General features: G+C 40.8%; 1 protein-coding gene across 2 annotated transcripts in view; it reads left to right on the top strand.

Annotated features, from left to right (window-relative positions):
• The window catches only part of ARG2 (arginase 2), a 35,270-nt gene that overhangs the window by 21,152 nt on the left and 1,644 nt on the right, over positions 1-12,474 (top strand). For both annotated transcript variants that reach the window (XM_034993035.1, XM_034993036.1), the window contains exons 3-7: positions 6,428-6,605; positions 9,226-9,385; positions 10,268-10,362; positions 10,541-10,645; positions 11,537-11,673. In XM_034993035.1, coding sequence (XP_034848926.1) covers positions 6,428-6,605; positions 9,226-9,385; positions 10,268-10,362; positions 10,541-10,645; positions 11,537-11,673 — 675 coding nt within the window. The remainder of the gene's footprint in view (positions 1-6,427; positions 6,606-9,225; positions 9,386-10,267; positions 10,363-10,540; positions 10,646-11,536; positions 11,674-12,474) is intronic.

Raw genomic sequence — 12,474 nt, 5'->3', positions numbered from 1 at the left:
AGCCTGCTTCTCCCTCTCCCACTCCCCCTGCTTGTGTTCCCACTCTCGCGGTGTCTCTGTCAAATAAATAAAATCTTAAAAAAAAAAAGACAAAATTCTTCTTTAATTTCCTGGTTGACCCATTCATTCTTTAGTAGGATGCTCTTTAGCCTCCATGTATTTGAGTTCTTTCCAACTTTCCTCTTGTGACTGAGTTCTAGTTTCAAAGCACTGTGATCCAAAAAAATGAAGGGAATGATCCCAATCTTTTGGTACCGGTTGAGACCTGATTTGTGACCTGGGATATGATCTATTCTGGAGAATGTTCCATGGGCACTAGAGAAGAATGTGTATTCTGTTGCTTTGGGATGAAATGTTCTGAATTTATCTGTGAGGTTCATCTGGTCCAGTGTGTCATTTAAAGCCTTTATTTCCTTGTTGATCTTTTGCTTAGACGATCTGTCCATTTCAGTGAGGGAGGTGTTAAATTCCCCCACTATTATTGTATTGTTGTCAATGTGTTTCTTTGCTTTTGTTATTAATTGGCTTATATAATTGGCTGCTCCCATGTTAGGGGCATAGATATTTAAAATTGTTAGATCTTCTTGTTGGATGGACCCTTTAAGTAGGATATACTTTCCTTCCTCATCTCTTATTATAGTCTTTGGTTTAAAATCTAATTTGTCTAAGGATTGCCACCCCAGCTTTCTTTTGGTGTCCATTAGCATGGTAAATGGTTTTCCTCCACCTCACTTTAAATCTGGAGGTGTCTTTGGATCTAAAATGAGTCTCTTGCAAATGGCATATCGATTGGTCTTGTTTTTTTTATCCAATCTGATACCCTGTGTCTTTTGATTGCGGCATTTAGCCCATTTACATTCAGGGTAACTATTGAAAGATATGAATTCAGTGCCATTGTATTGCCTGTAAGGTGACTGTTACTGTATACTGTCTCTGTTCCTTTCTGGTCTATGTTACTTTTAGGCTCTCTCTTTACTTAGAGGACCCCTTTCAATATTTCTTGTAGGGCTGGTTTGGTGTTCACAAATTCTTTTAGTTTTTGTTTGTCCTGGAAGATTTTTATCTATTTTCAGTGACAGCCTAGCTGGACATAGTATTCTTGGCTGCATATTTTTCTCATTTAGTGCCCTGAATATATCATGCCAGTCCTTTCTAGGCCAGGGCCTTTAAAAGTAGATGTGCCTTCTCAGGGCTTACTTCCTCTCCTGCTGCTTTGACCCCAGGGAGACCCAACCTTAGCTACACAGATGGCAAGGCCCTAGTGATGGAAGAGCCACAAGCCAGAAGGAGCTTGGTCTCTGAATCACTGCATGAAGGAGAGCCTCCTGCTAACCTAGAACAGTCACCCCGGATGTTAAATGAACAAGAAACCAATTTACTGAGTATGAGCCATTGTTTTGGGGAAGGTTAGGTACAGCAGTTAAGCCTACTCCAACAACCTTATTTAAAAATAGTATGAATTGTGTTTATGCACAAAGGTCTGCAAAGCTAGAGTATTCAAGCCTGGGAAGTGGGGTAGGGACTTGCACCATTAGATACTTCCTTATCAATTTTACAAAAATTTTCTACCAGTAAGGAAAGAGAACAACAAAAATAGCAAAACAATGCTGGTACAAACTTTACTTGATGGAGGAGTCGTTCCTTGACCCCCTCCCCACCCCGCAATCCTATCTGAATTTCCTTTCAGTCCTTTAACACTCATTGTCCTTAGTTCTTACCTGGCACTTTTTTTTTTTTTTGAAAATAAAGAGCAGAATTGGTACTCCTATAGGGTGGACAACTCAGGCAGGGTCTCTCAAGATATTAATCCCTTCAGGAGGTCTGGTCCTCAGCTTTGTAGACCCAGGAACAGAAGGGTTTGTTTTGTTTAAATTTTATTAAGTATAGTTGACATACAGTAGTAATTTCAAGTACACAACATAGTGATTCAACAAGTCTATAGATCCACAGTGCTCACCATAAGTTTTCACCACCTGTCACCAATGTTACTATAGTATTACACTACAGGACTTATTTTATAACTGGAATTTGTACCTTTTTTTTTTTTCTTTAAGATTTTATTTATTTGAGAGAGAGAATGAGATAGAGCATGAGAGGGGAGATGGTCAGAGGGAGAAGCAGACTCCCTGCCGAGCAGGGAGCCCGATGCAGGACTCGATCCCGGGACTCCAGGATCATGACCTGAGCCGAAGGCAGCCACCTAACCAACTGAGCCACCCAGGCACCCCAAGTTTGTACCTCTTAATCCCCTTCACCTACTGTGCCCATCCCTCTACCCGCCCACCCCCCACCCCGCCCCGGGCAACAGTATTTGAGTCTATTTCTGTTTTTTGTTGTTTTTTTTTTTTTTGATTCCACATACAAGTGAAATCATATGGTATCTTTCTGACTTATTTCATTCAGCATAATGCCCTTTAGGTCTATCCATGTTGTTGCAAATGGCAAGATTTCATTCTTTTTATGGCTGAGTGTGTGTGTGTGTGTGTGTGTAAATATAAATATATATATAAAATCATTTTCTTTCTCTAATACACACACACACACACACACACACACTGCTTCCCTATCTTGGTAATTGTAAAAATGCTGCAATGAACATAGGAGTGCATAGATCTCTTTGAATTAGTTAGGAACAGAAATCTTTATGTGCAGAGCTTATCAGGCTTTACAACCCAGAGACTCATGCTGTGATGTATATACCAAAATGCCCATTCATAATTATGGTGAGCAACAGTCCTTCCAACATCCACTGGTAGGAAGCCCTCTTGCTGGTAGGAGGGCAACAGGGAGACTAAATGAATAACCAGAGGGAGGCTGTTTGATGAGTACGTAATGAGAGCAAATGGAGCAGTCTAGAAGATTGCTCCCCGCTAAGGAGAGAGAGCAATCAAGACCCACTGTCTAGGCTGTGAATTAATCTGGTGATCCACTTCAGAGTTACACATTTAATGACCAAAATCCTTTTGTGAAACTTAGTCTCTCTTCCTTGGAGAGCGTTATCTAAGCCTGCCAAATTCTCTTTAGGTTCTTTTATAGGTTTTCTGCAGCTTTCTTCTGATAAGTAAATAATAGTGAGCTGAATACTGTATTCTGTCACACTTATCATATCGGAGTCTACATCCTAGATTCCATGACTGGACTTGCGTGTTCCCCCAAGTTCTGTTACTTATCCACTGGGTTGATTCCTATGTATTTATTGGTCATGTGAAGATTGAATGAGTTAAAGTTGTCTTTAACAATTAGTTAATATTAACATTAATTAGATCATAAACCTTCTCTATTTATACACCTAATATTCTAAAATGCCAGGCATGCCCTGATGTCTTATACCTAGTAAGAACCTAAATGCTTGATGTGGCTTAAGGGGGTACAGAGGGAAATACGGATAGGGAAGTAGAAACTGATAATCAAAATCTGTCCAGCCTAAGACTGTTGCCAATAGCAAGACCCGATACTGACTTAAAATTTAAAGCTTCATTTCTCTTAAATCTAAACTGTCCTCCTGTATTGAGTTTTTTTTTTTGTTTTTTGTTTTTTTTTTTAAAGATTATTTGACAGCACAAGTATTGGGAGCAGGAGAGGGAGGACAGGCTCTCTGCTGAGCAGGGAGCCTGATGGGCTCGATCCCAGGACTCTGGGATCATGACTTGAGCTGAAGGCAGATGCTTAACTGACTGAACCACCCAGGTGCCCCTGTACTGCGATCTTGTAAAGTGCATATCCCTTATGGCTTTTTATCTTTTTAAAGGATTTTTACAGATGTTTTATTTGGTCATATTTTTTTCTCTTAGATCCCAATGGCTTTGGCCTGTTATCATATTCTTCTCCTACCTTCAATACTTTCTCTTTCAGTTTTCCAGATCGCTGAGCATTTTTAGGATTATATTTTAAAATGCAATGACCGGGACACCTGGGTGGCTCAGGTCATGATCCCAGGGTTCTGGGATCTAGTCTTGCAACGGGCTCCTTGCTTAGCGGGGAGCTTGCTTCTCCTTCTGCTTGCCGTTCCCCTTGCTTGTGTGCTCTCTGACAAATGAAAATCTTCAATAAAATAAAATGCAGTGACCAAAAGATACAGAGTTCTGCAGCTGTAGCTGCATCTTAATTTTGGGAATAGAATAAGGTTCTCTGTTTTGCTTCTGGTATCCTTTTTAGTGGTGATCCCTTGATCCCTTGGTTAGCCTTATGTTACAAGTCATTGCTTCTCAAATTTTTACATTCTCTCAGTTATTTAGCTTTGAATTGACAATGGGTTAAAGGTAAAGCTCAAGGGGCACCTGGGTGGCACAGCTGGTTAAGCTGTCCAACCCATGGTTTCAGCTCAGGTTGGGATCTCATAGTTGTGGGATTGTGCCCTGTGTCTGGCTTTATACTCAGTGCAGAGTGTGCTTGGGATTCTCTGCCTCTCAATACACCCTGTGTGTGCGCGTTCTCTCTCAAGTTAAAAATCTTAAAAAAAAAAAAAAAAAAAAGTAAAGCTCAAAACTGTACAGTTTAAATTCAAGATGGGTCCATGCCGATCTTAATCCAAATCTTTTTTTTTTTTTTTTTTAAGATTTTATTTGAGAGAGAAAACATGCTCGAGCATGAGTGGAAGGGGTAGAAGGAGAGGGAGAAGCAGACTCCCTGCTGAGCAGGGAGCCGGATGCAGGGCTCGATCCCAGGACCCTGAGATCATGACCCGAGCAGAAGGCAGACGCTTAACCAACTGAGCCACTGGGGAACCCCTGATCTTAATCCAGATCTTTAACACAAATCTCTGCCAGTATTACTATCCTGTGACCACTTCCCTCCCTTACCCCCCAACATACCCAGACTCGTTGGAGAAGCAGGGCCTTAAGCTACTATCTATGGTAACGTTATGTTCTCTGATAGTTCAGTCTGTTCATGAGAGAGCTGGATTACTTAGGCCTAACCCCCAAAAATGGCACCAACCAATTCATTGATATGTAGTTACATGGCAAGAATGGTACTTAGGTAAGAAAGTCAACGTACAGTGACTGGTGGCATAGTTCTTCGGAGTATGTGAAATTTTAAGAGTGAAAATATTACAGCATAATGTCAGAACATATCACTAGTTATTTCAAAAGTTTTTTTTGTTTTTTTAAGAGAAGTCTATGCTTTTATTGACCAAACAGGCTACTTGAGGGGCAGGAGGAGTGGGTGGCCCAGATGGTGGGCCAGCCACATTCATGGGCTTGTTACGTGGAGGAGGACTTGCTCAGGTAGCGGCTGATCATCTTGAGCCTGCGATCCACCTGGGTGAAGGTCTTGCTGCCGCAGAGGCCCACCATGCTGCCCGCCATGCTGCCCACCATCTCGAGCTGGACGTTGCTGCCCCGCACGGGTGTGTGCATCATCTCTGGGTTCTCTGGGCCGTGCCTCCTGGCTGGCTCTGCAGGTGCTGCGGCCACTAGCGCCGTGTCAGCTACTCGGAGGACGTGGCTGGCAGCTGGTCTAGGCGTGTGCCGCAGGTGACCCTGTGGAAGGTTCGCTGCTGCTGCTGCATTTCTGCCATCTTGTCAGTTTTTTGGAAAAGGTCTGACTTGCTCTTAACAGGGAGGAATCAAGAGGAATTCTTTGGGAAACAAACTGTAGTCAATATACATTTTGGGGGCAGATGGCCTGAATTTGCGTCCTGCTTCTGCCACTTAGCGGCTATGTGATTTGGGGACTTTGTTTCCTTGTCTATAGAATGGTATGTTTTAGTTGCCTAACAGATTGTTTAAATAAGTGAGTTTAAATAAGAATTTATGTCAAGCAGAGCACCTTGGGTGTCCAACTTTTGGTTCCCGATGGGGTCATGATCTCAGGGTTGTGAGATCAGGCCCCACGTCGGGCTCTGCGCTCAGTGCGGGGTCTGCTTGAGATTCTCTCCCTCTCCCTTACCCCTCCCCCTGTTCTCTCTAACATAAATTAAAGTCTTAAAAAAATTTATATCAAGAAATTAAAACACTGCCTGGGACCTTTTGTAAGTAACAAATGTTTGACATTTCTCTTTTAGGCTGCTTGAGATCCTCAGATTGGCCTTTTATTAGAAATTTTCATGTTATAAGCTTTATGCATTTTTGCTCTAAATTAACAGTACTACTTAATTTTCTGTAAATCCTGATGGGTCCTCTTGGTATTTTACTTATACTCTAACTCTGGGATATGTGAGGTCTAATTGCTACTAATTTAGTAGCAATTAATTTAATTCACTTTCCAAATCTCAGTTTGTTGGCAAAATAGTGTTCTTAATGGGATCTACCCCCACAGGACTGCTGGGAGGATTAAGACCATCCTGCCAGTCACGTGACATTTTGAATTTTACTGTGGCAAAAGGAGTATGACATGCTCTTTGTCACAAGTTCTGATTTGTGGCCCAGACCAGTAAGAGTTGGAATAACATATACAATTAATCTTGTCATCCCCCATTTGCTTCCAGGCTGCCGCCTAAAAGATTTTGGAGATTTGAGTTTTACTCCAGTCCCTAAAGATGATCTCTACAACAACCTGATAGTGAATCCTCGCTCAGTGGGCCTTGCCAACCAGGAACTGGCTGAGGTGGTTAGTAGAGCTGTGTCAAGTGGCTACAGCTGTGTCACGGTGGGAGGAGACCACAGGTAAGCTGGGATGCAGGGTTGGTGGGGGTTGGACTGTATGGTGCCTTGGGCTAATCAGTTAGCTTGTCTGCTTCCCCATTAAGAGGACAATACCCTTCAGAATTTTTATGGTATGATGTGCTTAAAAGCATTTTAATATCTAAAATCCTGAGCTGCTAGAGGCACCTGGGTTTTCATTGTAAAACACATTGTATAGTATGAGGTCAAGTTCAGAGGTACCACTAAGCAAAGTTTTTAGACACAAGTGTGTTCCTGTTTCATTTTGTGCTTATCTCTTGTAAAGTTTTCTTGAGGAAGAACCATCTTATGACTTTCATTTGGCTATTTGGGAGAATTCGAAGGATCCATCAGTAGTCTGAATTTGTGGGGTTTTTTTTTGTTGTTGTTGTTAAAGCATTTCTGCTAATGTGTTATAGATTTCCCACTTGCCATGTGACTATGTTCTCTACCTTCACAGTGTGGACCCCTAGGTAACTAATAGATCCCTTCTCTTAGTGAGTCAGCATGTACTTTATTGAACACTGCTTGGTGTGTTCTCAAGCAATGCTAAGGATTGTGGAAATCATGATTAGGACTAGATGAAATACACGGGATGAAAAAAAATATATTGAACTCTACAGAATTTCAGAGAACAAAGAGATCATTCTGGGTCTGAGAAGTCCTATTTGAGCTAAGTAATAAAGGTTTTTGGTAGAAAGAAAAAACACTAAAATACTAGGAGTACTGGGCACTTCATATATATTCTCATTTACCCCCTCATAATGCCATGAGGCAGATACAGTTTTACCCATTTTACTGCTAGGAACACTGAGGGACAGAGGTCAGATAACTTACCCAACTTCTAGAACGAGGAAGTAGCAGGGTGGGATTCAAATTCACTGTGACCTCTGAAGGCAATTAACTTTTCTTTTGAGAGCCAATCTGGTAACTTCCCCTGGTGCACAGAGAACTTTTCTGGTTCCTTAACAGAAGTTGGATCTTTGTTACAATTTTAAGTGCAGGTAGATTTCGTCATTAAGAATAAAATTTTAGGTAGAATAAGAGAGCAGTCCAGGTTGGTTCTCTACAGCGATCGAATTAAATCAACCAGAAGGTGGGTCTTCCTCTTAGCCCAGTGCTCTCTCTCATTTTTACTGACTTTCTTTTGTCTATTTGGGAACTGTTTATCAATGTTATTATCATAGTCTTTGGCTTCTCTTTTGTCTATAGCTATCTATTGCAGCCCTGTCACTATTCCCTATTCCCTGTTCAGTGCTAAAACCTAGGCTATCTGAAGATTCTACAAAGGAAGGGATGAGTATATAAACTGAACAGCTATTGAACATTTTAAAGGAAGGAGGCATCTTTAGGTCACCCTGCTCCTTTTACACAGTATAAATTATTCCCGTAGATGTTAGACTAACTCTGACTTAAACAAGACAAGATTATTATCCCTTTCTTCTAGAAAAAGGAAACTGTCTAGCAAAACTAAATGACTTGTCCTAAATTACCTGGCTTTCTGGGAAAAACCCCAGTATTCTGGCTTAATCCACTGCTTTTCACACTAGACCATGCTATCCTTCAAAAAGGCCCTATGTGGAGCATGGAGCTTAAAATGCTATCTCATGCCATACTAAGAAGGATAGCTGCTATTAGCTCCTAAAGTGTTTAAGTTGCATTTTTTTTTTTTTTAAGAGTTTATTTGACAGACACTGAGAGAAAGGGAACACAAGCAGGGGGAGTGGGAGAGGGAGAAGCAGGCTTCCTGCTGAGCAGGGAGCCTGACGTGGGGCTCGATCCCAGGACCCCGGGATCATAACCTGAGCCAAAGGCAGACACTTAACTGACTGAGCCACCAGGTGCCCCTTAAGTTGCATTTCCCATCTATGTCAAATTCTTCAGTTACTGGGAAGCTGGACAGCTTTCCAACCATGATTTCATCAGCTATATTCCTACATCTGAGACAGGACAGTTGGCCAATGTACACAGAGTCCAAGGATAAGGAGAGGCAAAAAAATAAACATTGATATTTGAATGCCATGCTAATATATAGAAGGTAACATGCAAATAAACATTTATTCAGTCATTTAAATGAGGTCTTTAATTGGGTTCTCATTACTTTAATGTCTTTGTTATACTTCCTAAAAGGAAATGTCAAAATTGTTACTTTCTAAAAAACTATAATGCAAATTTTTATCCTTAAAAAGTGAGTGAACGATTTTTTGAAAGTAATTAGATCTCCCTGGTCTTCCTTACAAGTATTAAATATTTGTGAGTTGTTACACATAGAACACATCATTTAACTAGATTTCATTCACTGAACAAATACTTGAGGTCCTTTTCTGGGCCAGGGCTAATGGATCAAATTTTAGGGATTTGGGGGCAGCAATGACATCTGTCAAACTAGAAGGGTAACTAGTCAAGTTATGAATCCTTGGAACCTTCCATTTCTTGCTAACTCACTTAAGGTTAATCTTTGGGTACTACAGGCCGAGGGACTTTTGGTCATCCAAATCCAGCCTTAGTCTGGGGCCCTGACTTTGCCCTGAGGACAAAGTGTGAGCTGCACTGACTGAAGATATTTGTTATTGGTGAGGTGTGCCAAGCAGAGGGCCTCAATTACTGTGTTTGTTCCTTGTAGCCTGGCAATCGGAACCATTAGCGGCCACGCCCGGCACTGCCCAGACCTTTGTGTGATCTGGGTTGATGCCCATGCTGACATCAATACACCCCTCACCACTTCATCTGGAAATCTCCATGGACAGCCAGTTTCATTTCTCCTCAGAGAACTACAGGACAAGGTCAGGGGGCTGAAATGAAAAGGCTGAATGGCTTGCAGGGGTTATGCTGGGGCTTTTAGGAACTAGTTCAGTAAGATTTCTATGAAGGATGGGCTGATGGTGGTGGTAGGAATGTTTAATATTCCTTCATTTGTTCATCAAACATGGGCCAAGCAGTCTACTAATACTAGGGATAAAAAGAGGACGAGGACATGGTCCCTGCTCTGGGGGGGGGGGGGGGGATGTGTGAGTCATAACTTGCAAGAAAGGAAAGTGGCAGTGGGTAGTAACTCTAGTGATTGATATACCCACAGAAGGAGGACTTCTTGGTTAGAGGCTCCCAGGCCTGCCTTATTCTCAGACCCATTGGTCTAGAGGAAAGCAAAACCATGATTACCTCTAGGTAATTATTTTCCTAGGCTGTTCAGAAGACATGGGAGTCCATGTTAGGCATAGACTAGAATCTGTATATCCTTCCCCTCAGTGAGGGACCAAGTTAAACCAGGATAGTACAAAAGTTATTCATTAGGCAGAATTTGTGTTTTGGCTGTAGACAACTTAAGATGGCAACCGGGTTGTTTCAAGAACCAATGTGTAAATAATTCAGTAATGTACAAAGGGGTGGAAAGAGGCTAATCAGCAGTATTCCTGTTATTTAGGTAAGTTAATGAGAAACTGTGGCCACCTTAGAAATTTTTTAATTCTGAGAAATCTGTTCTTCAGCTGCCTTCTGAATCACTTCCACTTTTATAAGTTCTCTTTCCCAGATCAAGTGTGTCTTGTGTTAATTAAGCATATCCTGTAGGTAGGAGAAAGCAGACTGCATACATTGGGAAGCACACGGTGATTATCTTGGTGAGACCAAGAATCCTTAATGAATCCTGTCCATTCTTCTTTTGACAGGTACCACAACTCCCAGGATTTTCCTGGATCAAACCTTGTATCTCTTCCCCAAGTATTGTGTATATTGGTCTAAGAGATGTGGACCCTCCTGAACAGTAAGTTGATACACTGGGGTTAAGCATTGGGTCTGTCCAGCCATTTAGGTTCCTTTTGATAGGTTGTTCCTTGCCTTAATCTCTTGTAGGTCACTAACAGGACAAACCCCCACCCCAACATGCATTTGATTAAAAATGTTCTTTAAACTAAGGACTCCTTCCTTTATATCTCACACAGTTTTATTTTAAAGAATTATGATATCCAGTATTTTTCCATGAGAGACATAGATCGACTTGGTATTCAGAAGGTCATGGAACAGACATTTGATCTGCTAATTGGCAAGTAAGTAACTTACGATGTTTACTTCCAAAGGGAAAAGTCCCAAAGGGAATAGGGCAGACTCTCAAGGAGCAGCATACTTTAGCCTATCTCTTAAGGATAGCAGCTTTTCTTTTAAAATAAAAGCAAAATATGTACACATACAAAAAATTCATGTGTCTCATGAATTTCTCTTTAGCTCCATTTTTACTGCCCATCTTTTGAAGATGGGAAGCATTCATTCAACTATTCCCTTCTTCCTAAGCTCACTGTTGCTTCATCTGAAAGTTTTATATTGAGCAAATCTTGGTAATATAGAAAGATGGCAGATAAATGCCAAAAGCTAGTTTTAAGAGCATGTTCTCAGTGCTGAGTCTTTATTTCCAAGTGATTAATGGCATACTACTAGGTAGCAATTACATTTCTTAAGCTGTAAGAAATTTTAATTATCTAACATATATGTGTTGTATGCTAGTTTCTACTTTTGGACACCTGTGCTGAACTGGAGTTAGAATTGGAAGATTACAGACACCAAATCAATTAAGTTCAGCTGCTGTTACATGGAGAAAATAAGAGCAACTATAACCTAGGTCAGTCTAACTTAAGCTAGACTCTGTCAGAGCCCAGTCTCATAGGGAAGTGAAGAATTGTTAATGCAAAAGGCTCTAATGCCTAGGTTATGTCAGAAATATAAGTTGGAGTTATTCTGAGGCACAAAAAACAAATGGCAAAATTATGAGGTGGTGCGTAGGAAGCTAATATGGTAATACATAATAACTTCCAGAATAGGAAACCTGAAAATCTGTATTAGCAAAGTACCAGGACTAACAGCAACAAAATCAAGGAGTTGCAACTGTAGGAAGGATCAATGTCCAAGCACACCCAAATGACTGTTCATATCATCTTCCCCTCAAGAAGACAAAGGCCAATCCATCTGAGTTTTGATATTGATGCATTTGACCCTACCCTGGCTCCAGCCACCGGAACCCCTGTTGTAGGGGGACTGACCTATCGAGAAGGCATGTATATTACTGAGGAAATACACAATACAGGTAAGAAGGGATCAACCTGTTAACTCTAAGTAAATATGCTGATGCCTCTTGCATGCTGGAAGGTTTTTTCTACTATTCCATGTCATTACAGATACTGTTTTTGTTTAAACTCTAAAAACCACATGGTCAGGCTAATAAAGGATAGTCATTTAGAGGCATGTTTGGACCTGGCTCATATCAAAATATGCTAAGGTAGTATTGAATAAAAAATGGTCTACTTAAATACTTATTAAATACAAGAATAACCTGCCAAACCGATGTAGTTCTTTGCATCTGAATTGTCTAAAGGCAGACTCAGATTAAAAGGCAAGGCCAAGTAGCTATAATTTTTAGTATAGCTGACATATTAAGAGTGAGTTCTAGAGTTGAGAATATGGAGTTAAACCTTAAAGATATTTCAAAGCTGGACAATATCTTGGGCCTTTTCATAAGGGATAAGCCTTATATTAGAGTTTATTTGATAGGAGTTTTAATATGGGGATACTAAAGATGAATGGTTGACAAAAGATTAGTAAAATGAGTGCTAGATTATTAAGAGTGGCTACAGAGGTTGGAACACACATTCATACTTGTTTGCAGTTTCCATTTCCATCAGACAGCTTCTAGTTCCTGAAGGTTATTTTAAATGACCTTTCCTTGCAAAATTTAAACAACTACCACATGATACTTCAATACCATTTCATGAAATTGGAGTCTAAACAGCAGAGAGAGCCCACAATGAAAGGTCTAGAGCTACGGGAAACCCTTCAATGGTTGGGATAGATAAGGAAATTGAGAAATGGTCTCTCTGGAGCCTACTGG

The sequence above is a fragment of the Mirounga leonina genome, unplaced genomic scaffold, assembly GCF_011800145.1.
Source record: "Mirounga leonina isolate KUSES-001 unplaced genomic scaffold, KU_Mleo_1.0 Mir_82, whole genome shotgun sequence".
NCBI lineage: Eukaryota > Metazoa > Chordata > Mammalia > Carnivora > Phocidae > Mirounga > Mirounga leonina.
Note: the sequence above shows the minus strand (reverse complement) of the source record. Positions and strands in the feature narration are given on the sequence as shown.